General features: G+C 36.2%; 2 protein-coding genes across 2 annotated transcripts in view; both read left to right on the forward strand.

Annotated features, from left to right (window-relative positions):
• LOC130239234 (guanine nucleotide-binding protein G(I)/G(S)/G(O) subunit gamma-4) overlaps nt 1-3135 on the forward strand; it is a 17042-nt gene extending 13907 nt beyond the window's left edge. The window contains exon 2 of the mRNA XM_056470303.1: nt 1413-3135. Coding sequence (XP_056326278.1) covers nt 1413-1541 — 129 coding nt within the window. The 3' untranslated portion in view covers nt 1542-3135. The remainder of the gene's footprint in view (nt 1-1412) is intronic.
• A 7074-nt stretch (nt 3136-10209) lies between these two features.
• Nucleotides 10210-26082, forward strand: part of b3galnt2 (beta-1,3-N-acetylgalactosaminyltransferase 2) — a 39615-nt gene continuing 23742 nt past the window's right edge. The window contains exons 1-4 of the mRNA XM_056471507.1: nt 10210-10421; nt 14619-14748; nt 17210-17313; nt 23364-23557. Of these exons, the coding sequence (XP_056327482.1) occupies nt 10316-10421; nt 14619-14748; nt 17210-17313; nt 23364-23557 (534 nt within the window). The 5' untranslated portion in view covers nt 10210-10315. The remainder of the gene's footprint in view (nt 10422-14618; nt 14749-17209; nt 17314-23363; nt 23558-26082) is intronic.

The following is a 26082-nucleotide window of genomic DNA, read 5'->3' on the forward strand; positions in this document are numbered from 1 at the left end:
TGCCGCCCATCACTAATTTATAATGTGACATTTTTAATTGAAATAAAGCTTTATTATTATGCAGTATAATACAGTAGGTGTATACAGTATAATTTATCATAGGTGCAGATTATTTTGTATATAAAATGTATATTATAAACAGTGGTGGAAAGAGTAGTGAAAAGTCATGCTTAAGTTAAAGTATCATTACTTGCTTAAAAATGTAGTGCAAGTAGAGTAAAAGTATCTGGTGTAAATATTACCCAAAGTATGAGTAAAAAGTAGACCTGTCTAAAGTACTCAAGGGTAGTGAGTGTTACACTGTCAAAAGCTGAAGATTTACATGTAATTTGTGGATGTGTGTGTAAACGTAACATTCTGTAGTGCATTTAGTTATTGCCCAGCAGGCACACAACGTCATGCGACGTTAATATTAGGTTAGATTTAGGTTGTGATGTCAGGTGACCAAAACTCAATGTCTAGTCAGCGTCTAAGGACAACATTAGTTTGATGTCCAATATCAATGTTGATATTTGGTTGATTTAAGGTTGTGTTGGAAAGTGACCAAAATCCAACGTTAAGCCAACATCTTAAGTCACATTCATGTCAAACACTGATTTATTCGTCATTTATGGCAACCAAAATCCAGCGTCTGATAGACGTCATAGTGATAACATCCACACAACGTCAAGCTGTAACATCATTAAACGTTGATATTTGGTTGATTTTAGGTTGGACATTGACTTCAGCCTGACATTGAGTTCTGACGTTAAACCGATTTTCAATTCCAAACATAACGCAACGTCTTCACAACGTTGAGGTACAACGTCAATCTGACGTCATGTTGACGTCTTGTGCCTGCTGGGTGTTTAAGGTAAACATACAGTAAACATCCACCATCTTCTCATCAGTGACATGCATCTAAACAGTCTCTGGGTCAATGCGTGTAAAGATTTTGGACATCTTCTTGGACACTTTTGGTGCTTACAAACAGTTTACTGCATTTATAAATCGCCCATGTCTTGAGGGAGTTCACTATGATGAGATTTACCTTCTATGTGGGATTTGATTGGACTCAAAGGACTGATTTCTCTAATCCTCATAGACAAAAACAAATACAGTAGTGACTGCAGGTTGAAGGAAAGTAGTGGAGTAAAAGTACTGATACTGCAGTAAAAATGTCCTCAAGGGAAAGTAATTTTAAAACTCTTTAGTAAATTACAATTTCTGAGGAAAACTACTTGATTACAGTAATTTGAGTATTTGTAATCTGTTATTTTACACTGATTATAAATGAACAAAATGAAAACAATGCTTTTATTGATAGAATAAATTCACTAAATTGTCAGCATATTCCCATATAGATCTGAACAATGATAATAGCCCACCGTATTACCAAATTATTTGCCTAATATTTGTGTGTGTGTGTTCAGGTGTCAAAGGCAGCGGCGGACCTGATGGCGTACTGTGACGCTCATATACGAGAGGACCCGCTCATCGTGCCCGTGCCGGCGTCAGAAAACCCGTTCCGGGAGAAGAAGTTCTTCTGCACGATCCTCTGAGGCCGAGCCGCGGGTCCAGGAGCTCTGCACGTGTCTCTGCTGCTGCGTTTTCAGCAGTTTTCAGCTGTTTGAGCGCAGCCGCCGCATCTGTTGATGGTCCGATCCCTCCTGCAGGGGTCAATTAACTGGCAACCCAGTCAGAGCGTCTCATGTCTCGTTAAATAGGTTCGTTATTGCTTCGTAAATTAGAGAACAGCCTTTCTCACTGCTTATGGGATGAGAGATTTGTGTGCGTGTGTGTGTGGGTGTGTGTGCTGGTTTTGGTGGTTTTTGAGAACACACATTTGTATAATGACATGGGTATGACCTACAATGTTGAGGTGTATGTGCGTGTGCTGGTTTTGTTGGTTTATGAGGACATGGCGTGTGTCCTCATAATGCAAAACTGTAAAACATCATACTTTACGTGGTCTTTTTGCATTCAAAACGTGCCGCATATTTCATTTAAGGGTTTGGTTTAGTGATCGGGCAACATAGTAAGTGTTTTTTTTACTATATAAAATACATTACACCTATGGAGAGTATGGAGAGTCCTTGTAAACCACTCAAATCAACATGTGTGTGTATACTGGTTTTGGTGTATTTTGAGAACACACATTTGTAAAATGACATGGGTATGACCTACAATATTGAGGTGTGTGTGTACTGGTTTTGGTGGTTTATGAGGACACAAATGTGTATACAATGTTAGTATTACAACATTGAGGGGATTTATGAGGACATGGCTTCTGTTCACATTAAAAATTTGCCATAGGTTTCCTTTGAGGGTTGGGTTTAGTGGTCGGGCCATATATTAAGTGTTTTTTACAGTATGATATGCATTACACCTATGGAGAGTCCTTGTAAACCACCAAAACAAATGTGTGTGTGTGTGTGTGTAATGGTTTTGGTGGTTTTTGAGAACACATATTTGATTAATGACATGGGTGTCACCTATAATGTTGAGGTGTATGTGTGTTTGTGTACTAGTTTTGGGGGTTTATGAGGACACAATTGTGTACATAACGTTAGTATTACAATATTGAGGTGATCTATGAGGACATAGCTTCTTCACGTTCAATATTTGCCACAGGTTTCCTTTGAGGGTTAGGTTTAGTGATACGGCCACATATTAAGTGTTTTTTACAGTATGAAATACATTACATCTATGGAGAGTCCTTGTAAATCACCACTTGTAAATGTGTGTGTGTATACTGGTTTTGGTGGTTTACAAAGACACAATGTTGTATAGTGACATGGGTTTGACCTACACTGTAAAAAGTTAATTACTTTACTTAATTACTTAAAAAATTAGTAAACCCATCGCCTTAAAAACAAGTTGATTTTACTTTTACTTTACTTTTTATTTAACGAGGCAACGAGTTTACTCTTTTTTTAAGTTGTCATCTAATCGCTTTTTACAGTGTAGGTCTTATAATGTTGAAGTGTGTGTATTGTTTTTTGTGGTTTACGAGGACACAAAATGTGTATATGATGGTAGTATTACAACATTGGGGTGATTTATGAGGACATGGCTTGTGTCCTCGTAATACAAATCTGTTAGGAATCATACTTAATGTGGTCTTTTTGCATTCAAAATTTGCCATGGGTTTCCTTTGAGGGTTGGGTTTAGGGGTGGGGCCATACAGTAAGTGGTTTTTACACCTGTGGAGAGTCCTCATAAACCGCCAAAACCAATGTTTGTGTGTGTACTGGTTTTGGTGGTTGATTAGAACACAAATGTGTATAATGTTATTGATATGACATTGTATAACAACATTGAGGTGATTTATGAGGACACATCTCGTGTCCTCATAACGCAAACAGTTCAAAATCATACTTGTTTTTTTACATTTAAAATTTTCCACGTGTTTCCTGTGGGGGATGGGTTTAGGGGTCGTTTTTTTACTGTATAAAATGTATTACACTTATGGAAAGTCCTCATAAACCACCAAAACCAACGTGTGTTTGTGTGTGTGTGTTGGTTCTGTTTTGCCTCATTTCTCATGCCACAGAGCCAGAGGATGGGAAACCATGATGTTTTGTATTATATTTGAACATTTTTATAAACTGTGTTTGATATGCATTGCTCCTCAAATGTTTGGACACACTCAATGCTCAAAAAAACTTCTGTGCTATTAATTGAAAGTTGTTTTGTTGACAAATGTTAAACTTTCGGAGCAGGAAGTGAATTAAAAGCATCTTAGGATGTCAGGGATGATTTTAGAGAAGATCAAATAGATCTTTTTTCTTTATTATTGAGGGTTGTTTTGCCCTATCTGAATAATTCAAGACATAAATAATATTAATTAGGACAAAACGACTGTATACAATACAGGAAAGTTGACAAAAAGAAGAATATAAACAAATTAGCTGTAATATTGTTTATACAAAGGAAGAAGTTGAGTATCATATTCACATTATATATATATATATATATATATATAGACTATGCGGCTCTGAAATAAAACTGAGAACTAAATATATAAGTCAAAATGTATGATAGATTTATGTAATAAATGTTTTTAAAGTTTTATAATTAGAGTATTTTCTGTTATTTAATCACTAATATAGTGTTTGATTTGTTTGCTTTATTATTTACATTTAATCCTCGTCTCATTGAGTTTGCAATGCTTTTATTCAATGCTAAAGTAATCAGCAGGAATAAATGACATTTTTAAGTGTATTCAAATACAGAACAGCTATGTTGATTACTGCTTTTACTGCACTTATTTGATTAAATAAATTCAGTCTTAGTGAGCATGGCAAATAAGCATTGATGTGCCCAAACCTTTGACTACTAAATCATCTGTATTTTCATTAAAGTTATTTATAATCTCTCCCCATTTTACAGTATACCGATATATGGAATCAAGTGTTATTTGAGCTTATGCAAGTCAAATTTGAAGTAGTTTCCAAATAGCATTGTGATAAACAGAATAGGATACTGAATCGCTGAGTCACTGATTCATTAAATCACCGAGTCATTTGTGATTGTGAATACCATTTTAAACCCCTTTGATGAATTGATTCTGAATCAGTGGATTCAAATCTTCTTCATTCTAGTTTCTGGGATTTACTGTGCTTGAGGTTTTGCACTTGTGTGTTTGGATGAGGGTTCAACTGTACAGGTGTATTTTCTGACATAATGCAACCCGAGACCCCGGGTTCCTTATCATTTGTGCCGATAACTGTGAGATCACATTATTTTCCTCTTTATCACAACGTTATTTGGAGACTTTGCACTCATACAGATGATTTTTAAAGCTAAAATGTGCCATTTTTATCATTGGGGAAAGCCACTGTGTGACATATTTCAGGGAAATCAACATACAAATAACTCTTACTATTGATTCTATATGTTAATCGAGTATAAGAGAGTTAAAGGCATTTAGAAAATGCGTACAAATTAGGTTAACATGAACTACTAACAATGAAAATTACTTGTGAAGCATTTATTAATCTTATTTAATGTCTAGATAGACTTATTTTTGAACTTATTGTTGTTAGAAGACATGCTAAAACATTATAATGTGGTACCAACATATTAAAACGTGCCTATAAAAACTAGTTAAGACGTTTAAAACATGCTTAAGAGTTAAATTATCTTATTATTAGTGTGCTAAAAACATTAGCATTGTTCTAAAACATTAGACATGTAAAATGTTAACATGTTATTGCATACAATTCATTGTGTTAGCATGTTAGCAGATTGCTAAAACATGTCTAAAGATCCTAGCAGTATGCTGGTTACAAAGATGCCAAAACAGGATAGCAGTTTGTTAAAACATGTTAGAATTGTATAAAATAATCTAGCAACATGCTAAAACAGATTATCAGCACATTGAAATATGGTAAATTTGTTAAAACATGTTTGTAACATGCAAAAACAGTTGAAAACATGCTAATTCAGGGTAGCAGTTTGCTAAAACATGTTAGAATTGTCTAAATAACATAGCAAAATGCTAAAACAGTTATCAGCAAATTGAAACATGGTAACAGTTTGTTAAAATATGTTTGCAACATGCTAAAACAGTTTAAAAACATTGATTAAGGTAGCGATTTGCTAAACATGTTAGATTTGTCTAAAGAACAGGTAGAATGGTTTACAATACAGGTTATCAACACATTAAAACATGGTAGCAATTTGTTAAAACATGTTTAAACATGCTAAAACAGTTTAAAAAACATGTTAAAATAGACAAGCGATTTGCTAAAACATGTCTAGAAATATCTAAAGATCCTAGCAGTATGCCAGTTACAAACATGCTAAATCAGAGTAGCAATTTGGTAAAACATGTTAGAAGTCTAAATAACATAGCAACATGCCAAAACAGGTTATCAGTATATTGAAACATGGTAGAATTTTGTTGACATGTTTGCAACATGCTAAAACAGTTTATAACATGTTAAAATAGAGAAGAGATTTGCTAAAACATGTCTAAAGATCATAGCAGTATGCCAGTTACAAACATGCTAAATCAGAGTAGTAGTTTGCTAAAACATGTTAAAATTGTCTAAATAACATAGCAACATGCTAAAACAGGTTATCAGTGCATTGAAACATGGTAGCATGCAACATGCTAAAACAGTTTAAAAGCATGTTAAAATAGAGAAGCGATTTGCTAAAACATGTCTAGCAACATGCTAAAACAGTTTAAAAACGTTAAAATAGAGAAGCGATTTGCTAAGACATGTATAGAAATGTTTAAAGATCATAGCAGTATGCTGGTTACAAACATGCTAAATCATGTTAGAATTGTCTAAATAACATAGCAACATGCTAAAACAGGTTATCAGTACATTGAATTGTGGTAGTTAATTGCTAAAACATGTTAGAAATGTCTTAACTTCCTAGCAACTTACCAAAACAGGTTGCCAAAGTGGTAAACATGTAAGCAATGGGTTAAACCATTAGAAACGTGATAAAGCATGTTAGCCATTTATAATAGAAGAAATGTGCTTAAAAAATCTTAAAACAGTAGCAGTGTTAAAACATGCAGTTAACTTATTCAAACATGTTAACAAGTCAAAAAAAAAGTCTAAAAGAGAAACTTAATATGTTTGACATGGCTTGCTAGCAGCAGAATGTGTTAGCATATACCCAAAACATGATAGAAACATGCTAACAAAATGCTTAAATGTGATGGTTTTGATTTGAATGACATCCCTAAATTGATATTGTATATGTGCTATTATTATTATTATTATTACCAGACCTGAGATAATATGATTTAACAATGAGGTTTGTGTTAACCAACAAAGATTAATAAATGCTGTAACAGGTGTATGTTCATTAATAGTTATTAACAAAAACATGAGCCTTCTGTTAAATGTTACCAAGAAATGACTCACACCACCTTTATATGGTCCATTTAATGGGATCTGGCCTTTTTCATGTCATTGAGAACACATTAAACAGGCAGATTCAGTCCTCTGTCAGCTTCATGCTAATGCTAATGTTTTCCTCACTCATCTGAATGGCCTTACTAGCGCTGGACATGTCTTTCAGTTGTTTTGCCTGTCCTCATTTAAACAGCAAGGCCTTTGACTGAAATGCCAAACGGAGAGCTTGCATGTTTACCTGCTGTGTGAGTGTGTGTGTGTGTGTGTGTGTGCATATAGAGAGGTGGTTTCTGAGTGCCAAGTACTGTGACTATGGCGTGTCCTCTACACTGTTATTTCACAGGCTTTTTTCCTATTCAAAACAACAAAAAAAGCACAATGTCAAATGTTTTTCTTTATATCACTGTATTTTAGCCTAGCCTTTGCTAATTTCTACAAGACCAAGTGTTATGAAATGAATGCGCAGCACCTGGTTGAGGTGTAACCTGTATTAACGCCCCTTTAAAGTGTGCTACGGTGGCCATTGAGTGTCATTTGACACCCAGACTTTCGCCATCATCTGGAGATCCACGTCAAAGTGCACAGAGATGTATATTAGAAATGCTGATGTTGCATGAGATCGCCTTTAAATGAAGAGAAAACTAGGAGTGTGGGTATTTAAAATGATGATATTGTGTTCTGATAGCTTAAAATTTACTTATATTTCAGCATCAATGAGAACCGAGGAGTTGGAGCGAAAACGGAGCTGATTTCTATACAGAATTACAGTACAAATGAACCCCAACGTGTAAATGATCTTTTAAATAATACTATGATTATTATTCTTATTATTATGAACACATAACTTGCATGGACTGACTCTACCCTATATTTAATTATTAGAACTTTGAGATACCTTGTAATTGAATCAATGCCTAAATGTATGGATTTGTTGGTGCTTTTCTGCACTTTTCTCTTTTAGAAGTCTGAATGTGTAGATCTGTGCAGTTGTACAAATTAATAAACATTTTAAAAGTGTCTGCGTTCAATATTTAGCCTGATTGCTTTCTAGGAATGATGGTGCTTGCTTGATATGATGTGCTAGTGCTGAAAATATTGCGTGTAGAGGATTAATGTGTGGACAAGAGAGACATCTACTGGTAGAATAAAATATTGCATGCAACGTATTACTTTTTTTGTCGTTTTAAAGGGATAGTTCACCCTAAAATTAATATTCAGTCTTCATTTTAGCATCGTATACTTGTTCCAAATCTATGTAAGTTTCTTTCTTCTGTTAAACACAATAAATCGGACACTAACTTTCATGCACTGTATTAAATTATAAGATTAATTAGTCCTTACAGCATGTTTTTAAGTCATTCTAACTTATTAAACGAAGTTAATCATGTTCTAACCTAATTTATACGTTACACAAACTGTTTCAAGTCAGTTTATTATAATATAAGTTCAATGGACTCATATGATTAATTTGATTCAGCTTAAATATTTAAGGCAACCAGGATTTTTTTTAAAGTGTATGTTTTTGTTACTATAGATGACAATAGGGCGACACGGTGGTTCAGTGGTTAGCACTGTAGTTCAGTTGTTAGCACCTCACAGCAATAAGGTCACTGGTTTGAGTCCCTGCTTGAGAGGGGTCTGGACGCAGACCTGGTGCAGTGCAATCTGTGCTGCATCCAATGCTTTTTAATGCGCTCACCTAACCCTACCCCTCACAGTGACGTCACTCGCTCCATTGAGTGCATTGTGTCTGACATTGCATCGCTGAGTGATGCAATCTCAGCTTGCATTATAAAGGCTGCATCCAGATACTATCGCCAGGCTGGGCCAGTTGGCATTTCTGTGTTTCCTCCGGGTGCTCCCATAGTCCAAACACATGCACCATAGGGAAATTGAATGAACTAAATTGGGCATAGTGTATGAGTGTGTATGGATGTTTTCCAGTACAGCTGGAAGGGCATCCGCTGTGTATAATATGCTGGATAAGTTGGTGGTTCATTCCGCTGTGGCGATCCCTGATGAATAAAGGAACTAGGCCAAAGGAAAATGAATTAATGAATGGATGACAATGAGTAAAATGTACTTTAAAATATATTATTTTGTGTTCAACAAGAAGAAAATAAATTCATTAAGTTTTGGCACCTTAATTGGGAAATGATGCAACTATTTATTTATTTATTGTTATTTTTATATTATTATCATTATGATATTTGATCATGCACTTGACATATTTCAGTCTTTTTTAATATAGGGGTTTATAATTAAATAACTAATTTGTTCTGCTTATGTTTCAGAGGAAATGTTATAATATATTAATATTATAAGTGGGAGTTTGCATGTTCTCCCCGTGTTGCTGTGGGTTTCCTCCGGGTGCTTCGGTTTCCCCCACAGTTAAAAAACATTCGCTATAGGGGAATTGAATAAACTAATTTGGCTGTTGTGTATGAGTGTGTGTGTGAATGAGTGTGTATGGGTGTTTACCAGTACTGGATTGCGGCTGGAAGGGCATCCTCTGCGTAAAACATATGCTGGAATAGTAGGCGGTTCATTCCGCTGTGGCGAACTCTGAAATAGAGACTAAACCAAATGAATGAATGAATGACAATGACTAAAACATACAATATATTATTTTGTGTTTAACAGGGAGAAAATAAATTCATTAAGTTTTGCCTTAATTGGGAAATGATGCATTTATTTTATGCTTTTAAATTGTTATTTTGATATTATTATTATGATATTTGGTCTTTTTTTAATATAGGGGTTTATAATTAATAACAATTATAACAAATTATAACAAAAATACTTGTGTTTCAGAGGAAATATTACAATAAATTAATATTATAGGTGGGGGAAATATATATGTGTGTGTGTGCCCTTTTGCCAATTTAAAATATGAAAAGTTTAGAGGCAAAAACCTGCATCAAATAAAAATAAAAGGTTTTTCTCAGCTTCCGGTGTTTATGTTCAGTTATTTCACTTTAAACGCAATGAAAATAACCTATTCTTTGCACTAAGAATAAAATGACTGAAACTACACACAACAGTCTGAGAAAAATGCTTATTTTAGATGACAATTTCAGAGGCACATCTAAACTCTTCATATATTGCTATATTTTTAGATATATTCGATAAAATTATTAATAATAATAATAATAATGATGATAACAATAACTGTTCATCCTTGACGTTACCTAATCTCCATGGCAACAGCAAGTGAAAGAGTTCATAAATTCAACAAGGAGAAAGAAAAAAAATACATTTCCCAAAAATCACCGCGCGTCGACCGCTGGGTTCCTATTGGTTGTCTGAGCCCGTCGTCATCAGCGTGCTGTTAGACATGACGCCTGCGCTCCCGACGCTCCTCAGAGCTCCGCGATGCGCATCGCCCCGCCGGTTCTCCCGGTGTTTGCAGTCCGTTCAGCGTCGGTTTGCGGATCCGCCGTCCGTCCATGAGAAGCGCAGCAGCGGCGGCGGCAGTGTGTGTGCTCGCGGTGCTGCTCCACTGGATTTTCTGGACGGACAGACGCGCAGAGCTGCTGGGTTTCAGATCTGCAGGTACAAACAGCTCAACTTCACACTGGGCTAACGTTATAAAGTTGCTTATATATTCAGACCTTCTCCTTCTTAACCATTGTGTGCTGTTGGGTATGCTTTCATCCACTCTGGGGTCATTTTAGGTCTGAATTTAGCGACAACTTTCTCTGTTTCAGCAAATTAAAAGATTTTTGCTGACAAATTATTATTTTTATTCATATTTTGGGAAAACGCTTTGAGAGTTTTTAAAAACTCAACACAACACACCGGGCAATTTGACTCCCCTTTCGTTATGTTGGCGGCTGTTTTTGCCCCATTGACTTTTGAGGTAAAGTAGGTTTAATACTCGCTCTTTCATTCATTGAAAACTTGTGACATGCTCCATATGTTGTTTACCGTGGTACTTTGAATATTCTTTCTTAAATCTCATCTAAGTATGACTTCAAAACAACATCAGCACTATTTAATTGACTGAACCTATTGATAACCTATGGCTGCTAATATGATTTTTGCCTATGTAGAATTTGCAAAGAATACTTTTCTGAAATTATATTATTAAGGAGAAAGCCTGAATTTAAAACCAACTTTACCTCAATCCATTGACTTCCATTGTTATGACATTATTGCTTGCAAAGCCATGACAGCATATCATCATGTATTCTTGACTCTTGGTGGATTTCCATGTTAGGAAGAGGTATGTTTTATCATTTTTACCGTTGGTCATCAGTTGCAGTGCAGTTTCTGGCGTGTGTGTGTGTGTGAGAGAGAAAGAGACATTTGCACACTTACCTTATATGTCTGAGAAAATCTAAATAAGCCCCTCAGCTCTCAGAACATAGTTAACAAAGTAATGGCCCGTTTCCACTGAGTGGCTCGGGTTTTATGGCAGTTTAGTGACATATCTATGTTCAGTTGCTCGTCTTGCTCCGCCTTTTGGTACCCTTTTGTTGTGCTGGTACCCTTTCAAAAGGGTACTCAAAAAGTGGTACGGTACGGTTCACTTTTTCGTGCCTTTTGACAGTAGAAACGTCCATAAAAGCATACCGTACCATACCACTCAGTGGAAACAGCCAAGTGTATTTCTGTACACACACACACACACACACACACACACACACACACACACACACACACACACTATAATCTGCTGTTTTACTCCACTGAACTCCTTATAAAAGCCAGAAACTCTTCAGCTCATGCCTATCTAAAGTGTTATGATGGCAAATGATAATCAACATTAAATATGACACATTGAACTCGTACTTGCATGTGATTTCAGACCCAATATTTAAAGTAGCGAGGTAAACATTATAAAGAAACCGTGTCATAATAGTATGTGTTTATAAATATCATGTATTCGCCTTTTTAAATTCTCTTTTAGTATTTTATTGAACACCAAAGTCTGAATGTGTGATTATAAAACCAACTTTACCTCAATCAACTCCTCCATCCGCCTCACACATTCTGCTGTAATTCTGCTGTTTATATTCCTGCTGGGGAGTTTGAGTGGTGTAATACAGTGACCTCTGCATTAGACAGTAATAGAGGCAAACTTAAATTGAAAAATCAATGCATATCTTAATTATTCTATTCATATTATTACGGTATGGCTGCATATATAGATATGTTTATGCAAATGGAAACTTTTGTTAATGTAGACCATTAAAGCGATAGTTCAGCCAAAATGAAAATGTACTAGCTGTTTAAAGTAGTTTGAATCATTAATTTATTCATTTAGTTTTCGGCTTAGTCCCTTTATTAATCTGGGGTTGCCACAGCGGAATGAACCGCCAACTTATTCAGCATACGTTTTATGCAGCGGATGCCCTTCCAGCTGCAACCCATCACTGGGAAACACCCATACACACTCATTCACACACATACACTACGGTCAATTTAGCTTACCCAATTCACCTGTACTGCATGTCTTTGGACTTGTGGGGGAAACAGGAGCACCCAGAGGAAACCCACGCAAACACAGGGAGAACATGCAAACTCCACACAGAATTCCAACTGACCCAGCTGAGGCTCGAACCAGCGACCTTCTTGATGTAACGTGAACGTGCTACACACTGCACCATCGTGCAGTCAAACGTGAATCAGTTTCTCTCTATTAAGATATTTTGAAAAATGTTGGAATCCTGTAATCATTGACATACATCGTATTATGGAGCTGTAATACACTCAAAACCTACCGGAACTACTTTAGCTGTGTGTTTGTCAGCCAATCAGAATTGAGTACTCTGAAGTCCTGTATAACTCATCATATTGCACAACCCTAATCTGAACATGAAGGCCCAATCTCAATTCTATTTTTTGTACCCCTTGGTTTCGAGTGTGCTCCTGAAAAATCTCTGTTCGAAGGGGAATCTACCCCTTGCCCTACACCTTCAAGCTAAAGAGAATTGGGACACCCTTACGCCTTCATGGGAATGCTCAAAATGAGGGATAGGGGTAAGGGGTAGAATTGGGATTGGGCCGAAGTCAGTTTGTGAGTAGAAAGCGTCTGGGTGTTCATGCTGAGCCACACCTGGTGACAAAAGCACAGATGCACATTATACACTTGCTCTGATGTTTTCACACATGGTCAAACAGGACACAAGTGACGATCCATTAGGGCACACAAAGGGCCAGAGACTTTCATCTCGCTGCATCATCTGCTCTGCAGTTCCCATTCAGTCTGCGTGAGAACAGAGGTCAGAGGGAATTATGACTTAATTTAGGTGTTGTATCAAAAGTATAGTGAGAGAAAACAGGAAACAAGAAGACACATGAACAAGAAATATATTTGGATCACTCACCGGCCACTTTATTAGGTACACCTGTCCATCTGCTAGTTAACGCAAATTTCTAATCAGCCAATCACATGGTAGCAGCTCAATGCATTTAGGCATGTAGACATGAGCAAGATGATCTGCTGCAGTTCAAAGTAAGGATCAGAATTGGGAAGAAAGGGGATTTAAGTGACTTTGAACGTGGCATGGTTGTTGGTGCCAGACGGCTGATCTGAGTATTTCAGAAACTGCTGATCTACTGGGATTTTCATGCACAACCATCTCTAGGGTTTACAGAGAATGGTCTGAAAAAGACAAAATATCCAGTGAGCGGCAGTTCTGTGGGCGCAAATGCCTTGTTGATGAGGTCAGAGGAGAATGGCCAGACTGGTTCCAGCTGCTAGAAAGGCATCAGTAACTCAAATAAGCACTCGTTACAACCGAGGTCTGCAGAAGAGCATCTCTGAACACACAACACGTCCAACCTTGAGGCAGATGGGCTACAGCAACAGAAGACCACACCGGGTGCCACTCCTGTCAGGTAAGAACAGGAAACTGAGGCTACAATTCACACAGGCTCACCAAAACTGGACAATAGAAGATTGGAGAAACGTTGCCTGGTCTGATGAGTCTCCATTTCTGCTGCAGCATTCGGATGGTCGGGTCAGAATTTGGCATCAACATCATGAAAGCATGGATCCACCCTGCCTTGTATCAATGGTTCAGGCTGGTGGTGGTGGTGTAATGGTGTGGGGGATATTTTCTTGGCACACTTTGGGTCCATTAGTACCAATTAAGCACCGTGTCAACGCCACAGCCTACCTGAGTATTGTTGCTGACCATGTCCATCCCTTTATGAGCACAGTGTACACATCTGCTGATGACTACTTCCAGTAGGATAACGCACCATGTCATAAAGCGTGAATCATCTCAGACTGGTTTCTTGAACATGACACTGAGTTCACTGTACTCAAATGGCCTCCACAGTCACCAGATCTCAATCCAATAGAGCACCTTTGGGATGTGGTGGAACGGGAGATTGGCATCATGGATGTGCAGTCGACAAATCTGCAGCAACTGCATGATGCTATCATGTCAATATGGAGCAAAATCTCTGAGGAATATTTCTAGTAGCTTGTTAAATCTATGCCTTGAAGGATCAAGGCAGTTCTAAAGGCTAAAGGGGGTCCAACCCAGTACTAGTAAGGTGTACCTAATAAAGTGGCCTATATATATATATAATTTTCATGCGACTCATTTAGGAGCACATAAGGTAAAAAGACATACAGTACAGGCATATTGGCATATAATAAGACAATGAAAGTGGTTTTCGACCTTGCAAAGCCAAAGTACTAAGCTTTCATAATCCAGAATAAGGGAGTGTGGGAAGGTCTGAATAGTGTTTGTGTGGCTGTGATTGAATGGTTGTGTTTCTCCTTGACAGACAGACCCAAGGCTGATGTGCGAGAGGTGTTGGTGGGTGTTTTATCAGCTCGCCATCATCATGAGCTCCGGCAGGCCATCAGAGACACGTGGGTGGGGTACCTGAAACAACATCCGCACTTCCAGAACCGGTCAGCACACATGCATGCTTCACTTCTGCTTTATTAAACACACCTGTTCAGTTATTGACTGCTTGATCTTTAAAAAATACACCACTGCCTAAAGATTAATCAGACCTTCTACAGTTTGTCAGATATATTCCACATTTAAAGGTGATTCAGGTGATATTTTTATTAAAAAGTGTCCAACATGATTCAATGTGTGAATTGCAGTGAAATACTGCTGCTAGTCAATGTTTCGCAGGGTTTTATTGTGAATAAATGAATATGTGATTGAATGTATGCTGTGTATGTGTGCTCATCACAAGTTTGAAGGCCACAGCCTATTGAAGGAACAGAACATAACATTTATTTGTAAAGGGCAGAGAGTGGGTGGACAAATGGTGATGAAAAATCTAAAATGTGACAGTTTTCTGCATAAACGTCTGACATGATGTATACAACCATATATAAACATTATCTAACATTAATATTGACTATATAGATAAAAAAAGCCTCCAAAATGTACATTTTACTTATTCCTGCTATTTTAAGTATATTTGAGATGATTTTGTTTTTATTTTTGCAATTTTATTATTGTTAATTATTATTGGTATTATTATATTTATATATATATATATATATTTTTTATTTTTTATTTATTTATTTTTTTTCTATTTAGTTTTATTGAAAGGTCTAGCATTTTGGGTTTTATTTTATTTAAGTCTTTAATGAAGCCACTATAGTTTTTATTAATCATCTATTTTAGTTTTCTTGATATTAGTAAAGTTTTTTTTAAATACCAATAAATAATGAGAAATATTGCATTGGCTAAAGCTAAATAATATATAAAACTCTTATTACTATTTTTATTATTATTGCTATTATATTATTATTATTAATCTAACATTGTTTGTATCATATTGTACCTAAAAAAAACTTTAATGGCTATATTATATATATATATATATATATTATTATATTATAATGGCTATATTATATATATATATATATTATTATATTATAATGGCTATATATATATATATATATATATATATATATATATATATATATATATATATATATATATATATCTTTAATGGCTATATATATATCTTTAATGGCTATATATATATATATATATATATATATATATATATATATATATATATATATATATATATATATATATATATATATATATATACATACATACATACATACATACATACATACATACATACACACATACATACATACACACATACATACATACACACATACATACATACACACATACATACATACACACATACATACATACACACATACACACATACATACACATACACACACATATACATACATATACACATACATGCATGCATGCATACAACAGTTCTATCTGGTTCTCGAATCTGACTGGCTGATAGCCGTGAGATATTAAAGTAATATCAGCACTCGTACAGCCTCTTCACCCTTGTGTATTACTCCGCCCATGTAGAGTGACTCACTACAGTTTGACAAATATTTCAGCTGTTGGACAACATAATGTACTTTTGAGGCTTTTTTAGGCAATATTGTAGTTGTTTAGATTGCAACTATGAACTTTATTTATTAGGAATTTTAAATATTCATAATTTCGGAGATTCATTGCGTTGCCGGCTAGCCTGTCATACTGAGCAGAGCAAGACGGTTGACGTTCACCCACAAGATAGCGACAGAGACTCCATAATAAGCCCTTAGAGGAGAAAAACTCAGCCTAAATTTCTACAGCTGACCAAATCATTATAAAACTATTGAGTGACATTCTAAGTCGATCTCTCTCTTTTAAATGTTGTAATGCTGTATTTATACCACAGGTTTCTGGTAGTGTTTGCTTTGCTTTGGCTTTTTTAGGGTTAATTATTGTGATCTTATGATTGCAACAGAGAAATTCTGGGAAATCTCTGTAGACTGATGGCATTTCATGCTGTTCAGCCTTATAATCTTAAAATGTCAGCAAAATCAGCTGTTTTGTCATCACTTTAGACATTACGCTAGAGAATCATTCAAATACTATTGATGAATGAGCAACAGTTTCTGACGTTCAGATGTCAGCTGCAGATGGAGGAAGAAAGTAGTTCCCCATACAAATAGGTTTTGGGACTCTACATGTTTGATTTTCTTTTTTATATACATTATTATGCCGTCAAACTATTGTATAAACGCAATAACACACGAATAGCAGTGCGATTTAGCTGTATATCATCACTAGTGAGACACTAAGGCACTCGGCTACAGCCTTGAGCCAATGCATGCCTCCCACCAGTGCCGATATACAGCCATATTGCCCTGCTACTCATGTGATATTGCTTATATAAAATATATATAGAATATTTTGTATATTTAATAACTGTCAAAGTCTTACAAGAAAAAAATCTGATTTATTTTCTTCCTTTGTTTAAAAATTACTGGACACAAGGTATAATATGTGTATAATTGTGTTGTTGAGGGTGCTGGTGAAGTTCATCATCGGGGCTCAGGGCTGCTCGGTGCCGCTGGAGGATCTGGAGGATCAGTATTCCTGCGCTCAGCTGGAGCTCAGTGAAGCCGCAGGTCAGTCAGGATCCTCTGCATCTCTTTCTCTGATCGCAGACGGTTCGCTTTGATAGATCTGCAGCTCTGCAGGACTCTGAACACTGTCCTCGCATCATAGTGTGCACTTGGATTCGCTCCTAAATAGTCAGCAAGTTTTGCCTTCTCTCAGATTTTAGCAGAACTTCCTGTGAGAACGTTTTGTCTCCATCCTTCATTTTGACAGTTGGAGTTCAGTTTAGAGCAGAGATGTATAGTAACGAAGTAGAACTACTTCACTACTGTACTTAAGTACTAAAAGGCAGTATCTGTACTTTACTGGAGTATTGTTTTTTTCTCCTACTTCCACTTTTACTTAAGTACATATTTTCGATGAGTTTAATACTTTTACTCCGATAGATTTTTTATGAGCTGCATCGTTACTCGTTACTAGAGGTGTCAAAATGGTCGATATCGGTTCAGTAATAGATCATAACGGGTTATTACGTACTGACGTCATTTATCTCCTATGTGCGGTGTCGCAATACTATGGCAAAGGACGGAGGCGCGAGGGCGAGTGAAGGCGGCACAGCACACGAGCCGCTATTTCACTACTACAGAGAAATGTTGTGAGACTCCATCTCTGCCTCTCTCACTTTGGACATTTGACCCGCTGGCCTGTTTGTGAGGTAACTTTATAGATTACCTGTGATAACCGCGTATTATACATACATAGACTGTAACCGCGGCTGTTCTTCCCGCCATCAGTGAACAACGCTTTCATTTCTAAAGCCGATAGCAGCCCTTTCTGTTGAGAAGGTGAAGACAATAACCAGTCAAAGGGGTGTAAGACCTCGCCTGTCAGCGTTTAAAAAGCAAGCGGGATAATATTTACATTAGTTTATTTGCTATAAATGCTCATGCTGTCTTCTGTGCATGAGTTTTGTTTGATACATTCAGAAAGAGTGTTTTCTTTGAGCAGGTCAAATTAAGGGTACAGTTCATATATCTTACTGCTGTATTAAAGGACACAATTTTATTACAAGTAACCATTTAACTGTCACACCAAGAAAAAAACCAATAGAATTTTTTTATTTATTGCATTTCTTAACTCCTAATGTCGCTAGTTAACACAATCAATACATTTTCCCCAACACATCCCATAATTTCTAAAATATCAGCCTCTACCAAATGGTTGAGATGTTGGTTTATGGTAAAAGTACCAGAATGAATAAATATACTATAAAAATATGAAGTTTAAGACCAATTTAATTAAAACATAATCAAAATGAAACATTTTTGAATACTAAATCATAGCCATAAGCCATAAAATATTTCAGATTTTCATTTAACACAGTAATATACACGTTTTCTTTTTTTACAATAAAATCAAAATCAAGTGAATTAGAACATTCGTTTACAGCGTTCACAACCAGTAATTTGTGCTCCGAAAATGGGTTTCAATAGCGTTTTGAGTGGATTATGGACTGTTTTTGTGACACACAACTTTGAAAGGTGTGTGTTAAAGCTGTTATAATCTGTCAGATCTGTGGTTCAAGCGTGAGAGAAAAACAGTATTGTAAGTCATGTTTCTTTTCGTTCTGCTTAACGTGCCCCCAAAAAGAGATTTAAAATAAACAAAACAATATGATGTCTTTTGACTGCATTCTTTAATAACTACATTACACAATACTTGTACTTTTACTTTCAGTACTTGAGTAGTAAATTTTGAAATAAACTACTTGCAATACTTAAGTACAAAAAATGTTGAATACTTTAGTACTTCCACTTAAGTATGGTGCTTAAAGAGCACTTTTACTTCTACTCAAGTCACTTTTTGATAGAGTACTTGTACTTTTACTTAAGTCTGGGTCTCTAGTACTTTATACATCTCTGGTTTAGAGTGAGAATTCCAAGAGTTTCTTTTTCTGTGAAGATCAAAGGAGATTTGAATTTAAATTTTGAAGTAAGAACAAAAGAATTTCATTTTAAAGTAACAACATTTAGATCAACAGACCCTTTCACAAGACTGTCAAACAGGGCCAAGAAAGTGATGTGCAGCATGATGAATGGTCGGCCAGCCGGGGAAAACTAAGGGCTCTGTTTTAACGATCTAGGCGCGGAGTCTAAAGTGCATGGTGCCAAAGCATTAAGAGCATGTCCGAATCCACTTTTGCTATTTTAAGGATGTAAAAATACAGTTTATGCATGGTCTAACGGGGTTGTGCTTATTCTCTTAATGGGTTCTGGGTGTGTTTTGAGCATAACCTGCATTAAACCAATCAGAGACTCATCTCTCATTCCCTTTGAGAGTCAGTTGTGTCGCTCCATGGCACATTTGCTATTTACATGACAGACTTTGTAAGTGTAAAAACTGAACGCTTCACTAGTGAGAAAACAGTTAAACAGAGCATCTGCAGCATGAGGATAAATAATGAGCCTCCTCCATTCAGCCTCTTTACTTTACTTTTACTCTTTACTCCTTTACTTTGGTGGAGTAAGGAAACGGTGGAAACTCACTCCACTGAACACATCCATTAACCCACATATTTAATTTCCTTTAAGCACAAAGATTTGTGTCAAAACTATTTCTAAATTCAGTTCTAATCTCCAGCAAACAAATAAATGAACAATAATAACAAAAAAACTGAGTTCTATCCAAACACACGTCCTGTTCTGATGCCCCATATGGTGATGCAGACGTCTCCAAAACCCCACAGGTGGACAAATTTACACTTGTTTTTATTAAAAACAGATATAAACATGCATATAATAAATAATACTGCTAATAATAATAACATTATACTAATGCAGACTGTCATGAATAAACTGAAAAAAGGTGAAGAAGGCATGGAGGCAGTGGTGTTTATATTGATGTAGTAAATAATAATTTTTGTATAATTTTATTCCTTTAATTCTTTTCATACGTAAAGATAATTGTGTGTTGCTGTACATCCTGTGTGTATTCAGCAACGTGTAAGCGTTTAAGGTGCATAAATAACGCACTCTGCGCTGCAATTTAGAGAAGTTTTCAGCTGGTCTGTTGCCAGTCTGTTTTAATTCCTCAAAATAGCAACGTACCAGCAATGCGCCTTAACACACCTCCTTTATAGACCAGCACACCTATGAGTCCACAAAGCTGCTCTAATGAATTTACTATTTACACAAAGTGGCACACAATGGGAAAATTAGGGTTCCATTGGTCTGAAAATAACATCAAATCGCACCAAACACATCTTGCGCCTTATTGCGCCTGGTGTATAATAGGGCCCTTAGTGTTTTAAGTGAGAGGGTGAAGAGACGGTGGGGAAAATGGAAAAAAGGGTTTAAAGATGTGGTCAAATGCAAATGAATTATTTGTGTATTTAAAGTTTAATTTCTAATACAAATGAAGTGTATAGAAGTATGAAATACTTACCTGAACGGTTTGTTTTATGTTCATACTTGCCTCTGACATGGTTTAATCCATACTGGGCGTAGTCTCACTGCTATAAAAGAGCAGCTGTACTATTATTTTTTTGAGATTTTGTCACCTTGCGCTGTAAATAAAAGCACCTTGCCCCATAGTGCTACGTCGGCTGAGCCATCATTTATTTTTTTACCCATTCACAGATGCAATACGCGTTTAGCGGTCATCACAAGCTTAAATCCTTAAAAGTTTTTAATATTTAGATTAAAAAAAACATTTATATGTATGTGTTATATCATCTACATTATAGTACTGTAAATTTATTTAAATTAGTTTGTTTATTATGTATTTTTAAGAGAAATTTAGTTGAATAAATTCTGTTTATACAATTCAACGAATACGTTTTGTTTAATTTACATTTAATCAATTTGAGCTTTTTTTTTTTATTTGAATCCAAATAGTTTCTTAGTTAAATCAACACTTTAAACTATGTTGTATGTGTATATTTGTAATTATTACTCAGTATTTTTGTATTTATTCAGATTGTAATTAATTGAATCAGGTATTTAAATATGATATTTAAAGCAAGTTTGTTTAGATACAGTCGAAGTCACAATTATTTGTGAATTATATTTTTTCTGTATTATATATTTCCCAAATGATGTTCAACAGATTCAGGAATTTTCACCGTATTTCCTTTAATATTTTTTCTTCTGGAGAAAGTCTTATTTGTTTTATTTCAGCTAGAATAAAAGCAGTTTTTATTTTTTCCAAACCTTAAATTTTTTCATATGTTTAAAATGTCAATATTATTCACCCCCTTGAGTAATATTAGTTTTGGATTGTCTCCAGAACAAACCACTGTTATACAATGACTTGCCTAATTACCCTAACTTTACCCTAATTAACCTAGTTAAGCCTTTAAACGTCACTTTAAGCTGAATACTAGTATCTTGAAGAATATCTAGTCTAATATTATTTACTGTCATCATGGCAAAGATAAAATAAATCAGTTATTAGGAATGAGTTATTAAACTATTATGTTTAGAAATGTGTTGATAAAAAAATCTTCTTTTCTTTAAACAAAAATATACAGGGGGGCTAATAATTCAGACTTCACCTGTATGTTAAATTAGCTTAATATAATTACTTTTTTTTTTAAATACAAAGTCATTATTTTTTCTACACAATATAAGCTGTAATGGTGCAAATACAAATAGACATGGGACAATAACCAGTTTCAAGGTTTACCGCGGTTGGAAATGTCTAGGATTTCAAGGTTTTGTGCCGTTCCTAAGGTATACTTTTTTGGTTTTTATTTTTTATGACTATTTAATTTAGTTTTTTAGGGCTACAGTGTCTCCAGCAAAAAGACCCTACAAATATGAAGGCTACTGGTCAGCCCACGATTCAGCAAACATCTGAAAAACAAATCGCTTATACAACAACATGCAGCTGGCTATAGACCTGAACAGAGCAGTGGCTTAATTCATATACAAAAAAAAGAAAGGTATCAAAGATGTCTTAAGTTGTAAAGAAATCTGTGTTTTGATACTAATGAAAGTCAGAAGTCAATGATTTATTTTAATTATTCAGCCTAACATGTTTAAAATGAAAAAAGGCAAAAATATTTATTTTAAATGTTTCTTAAAATAAAATATATTGTGTTCAATGTGGAAAAACCGGTTTGTTTTTACCAAGATATTTAGAAAGGACTTATTTTAGAGCAGTATACACAATGTGTTAACATGAAAGGTTATCATACTGTCAGAATCTTATACCGGCCCATGCCTATATACAAAGCACACACCCATATATATATATCCGCTCTGCTGTCTGCGATTTGTCTTTTTCCAGCTCTCAATCTGCTGCTGTTTCTCCATTAACTGCTGTGTTCCTTCAATTGATCTCCTGGGTAATAAATGGCCTCTTTCTAATTAAGAGAGCCCGAGTTTGAGAGCAGACGGGTCTCTAAAGTGCTGATGTTTGGATTCTTGTGAAAACAGCTCCGTCTTTCTGCATCTCCAGGACACATTCTGCTTTAGTTAAACATCGGGTGGTCCCGTTATTAAATTGAATGTGTTTTGTGCGTTTAATTAAAGCTTTTAAATGACTAATGCAGGATTTATGTTTGGATGCCATCTCTTTATGGGGATAATACTATTAATTAATTGATCATTTCATTTATTCATTCATTTTTTTTTTGGCTGAGTCCCTTTATTCATCGGGGGTCGCCACAGCAGAATGAACCGCCAACTTATCCAGCATATGTTTTATGCAGCAGAGTCCCTTCCAGCTGCAACCCATCACTGGCAAACACTCATTCACACACATAGCGGACACTTTAGCTTACCCAATTCCCCTATAGCACACGTGTTTGGACTGAGGGAGAAACCGGAGCACCCGGAGGAAACCCACGCCAACATGGGGAGAAAATGCAAACTCCACACAGAAATGGAAACTCGCCCAGCAGGGACTCAAACAAGCGACCCTCTTGCTGTGAGGCCACAGTGCTAAGCACAGTGCCCATCGGTTCAGTGAACTGTTTATAAAAACAAAGAGCAAATCCTCTGATGCACAAATAAAACCGTGATATTGACAAAGACAGAGCCACTGCTATAATTATTATTAATTGATTTGTTAGTTCAGCAGCTCAACCATTTCAACAATTCTGTGTTTTCAGTGTCCGGGCAGGAGATGGCGATACTGAGTGTCCCGGACTCGTCTGCGCTGCTGCCGTCTGATGTTTCTGTGCTCAGTCTGGACTTTAAAGTTCTTCACTCAGTGGTCATTACTCAGCTGGGGGTCTTTCCCAATAAACCACCACAGCACTTAAAGGGGAACATCACTGTCCGGCTACTCCAAGTGGACCAGGAGGTAGCGCTCATGAAATTGTAAAAATCTGGAATTGCTATATTTATTTTTTTGTCCTATTTATATATATATATATATATATATGTATATATATATATATATATATATATATATATATATATATATATTTATACATATTTATATATATATATATACACACACATACGTATATATTGCGAAATGAGTACCACATCTAGCATTGCTCTTTTAGCACCTCAGATTGCACTTTGTAAAGTCATTCAATTAGTTCCTGCCACAAGAGTAACCTAAAATATCCTGTTGGCTTTTTAAGGTGAGTTTTCATCATCCCGCTCGACATAACTCATTTATTTGATTAATGTTCTGGAGACGAGGAGGAGACGTCATGAGTCCGCCGGCAGGTCCTTCATTTTCACCACTGTAGAGAAACACGTGCAGAGAGCAAATTCAATCATGATTTCAGAAGTGGATGCTGGAATTGTGGAGTGATCAGATCTTACACCCGCTAGTGCTACACTATCATATAGTGGCATGCTTCGTCTAGTCAGTGATCAAATGAAACTGATCAGGAGAAAATGAGTGTGTTTTAATCTTGTGTTGCTGTCCATAGTTTGAACCAAGCGTATTTTAGTGAATTTAAACTAAGCTTGTAGTCAAAAACATTTTCATTTATTACAGTAATTATGTCTTTAAAAACACTATATATATATTTACGCATACAGTGCATCCTGAAAGTATTGATAGCGCTTCACTTTTTCCACATTTGTTTATGTTACAGTCTTATTCCAAAATGGATTAAATTAATTTATTTCCTCAACATTCTACACACAATCCCCCATAATGACAATGTGGAAAAAGAGTTTTTGAAATTGTTGCAAATTTATAAAATAAAAGACCTGTAAAATCACATGTACATCAGTATTCACAGTCTTTGCTCAATAGTTTGTTGATGCACCTCAATTACAGCCTCAAGTCTTTTTGAATATGATGCCACAAGCTTGGCACACCTGTCTCTGGGAATTTTGGCCCATTCCTCTTTGCAGTACCTCTCAAGCTCTATCAGGTTGGATGGGATGCGACGGTGTAGAGCCATTTTCAGATCTCTCCAGAGATGTTCAATAGGATTTAGTCTAGGTCTGGCTGGGCCACTCAAAGACATTCACAGAGTTGTTTTGAAGCCACTCCATTGATATTTTGCCGGTGTGCTTTGGGTCATGGTCCTGCTGGAAGCTGAACAGTCACCCCAGTCTGAGGTCAAGAGCACTGTGAAGCAGGTCTTCATTCAGGATGTCTCTGTACATTGCTGCATTCATCTTTCCCTCTATCCTGACTAGTCTTCCAGTTCCTGCTGCTGAAAACATCCCCACAGCATGATGCTGCCACCACCATGCTTCACTGTAGGGATGGTATTAACCTGGTGATGAGCGCTGCCTGGTTTTCTCAAAACGTAACGCCTGGCATTCACTCCAAAGAGTTCAACTTGAGTCTCATCAGAGCAGAGAGTTAGTTTCTGATGGTCTGAGAGTCCTTCAGATGCCTTTTGGTAAATTCCAGGTGAGGAGTGGCTTTCGTCTGGCCACTCTACCATACAGGCCTGATTGGTGGATTGCTGCACAGATGGTTGTCCTTCTGTAAGGTTCTCCTCTCTCCACAGAAGAACACTGGAGCTCAGACAGAGTGACCATCGGGTTATTGATCACTTGGCTTAGATGGCCGGCCAGCTCTTGGAAGGGTCCTTGTGGTTCAAACATCTTCCACTTACGGATGATGGAGGCCGCTGTGCTCATTGGAACTTGCAGAGCAGCAGAAATGTTTCTGTAATCTTCCCCAGCCTTGTGCCTCCAGACAATCCTGTCTCGGAGGTCTACAGAGAATTCCTTTGTCTTCATGCTTTCTTTGTGCTTTGACATGCACTGTCAACCCTGGAACAATATATAGACAGGTGTACGCCTTTTCAAATCATGTCCAATCATCTGAATTGACCACCGGTGAACTTTAATAAAGCTGCTGAAACATCTCAATAATGATCAGTGGAAACAGAATGTACCTGAGCTCAATGTAGAGCTTCACGCCAAAGCCTGTGAATACTGATGTACATCTGATTTTACAGCTTTTTTATTTTTAATAAATTTGCAACAATTTCAAAAAATCTTTTTTCACATTGTCATTATGGGGGATTGTGTGTAGAATGTTGAGGAAATAAATTAATTTAATCCATTTTGGAATAAGACTGTAACATAAACAAATGTGGAAAAAGTGAAGCGCTATCAATACTTTACAGATGCAGTGTGTGTGTGTGTGTGTGTGTGTGTGTGTGTGTGTGTGTGTGTGTGTGTGTGTGTGTGTGTGTGTGTGTGTGTGTGTGTGGTGTGTGTGTGTGTGTGTGTGTGTGTGTGTGTGTGTGTGTATATATATATATATATATATATATATATATATATATATAAATTTAAAACATTATTTTTTTCTGAATTAACTTGTGTATTTGTATGTGTGCGTGCGTGTCCACTACCTGACAAAAGTCTTGTGGCCTATCCAAGTTTTAGGAA

This window comes from Danio aesculapii, chromosome 13 (assembly GCF_903798145.1).
Source record: "Danio aesculapii chromosome 13, fDanAes4.1, whole genome shotgun sequence".
Lineage (NCBI taxonomy): Eukaryota > Metazoa > Chordata > Actinopteri > Cypriniformes > Danionidae > Danio > Danio aesculapii.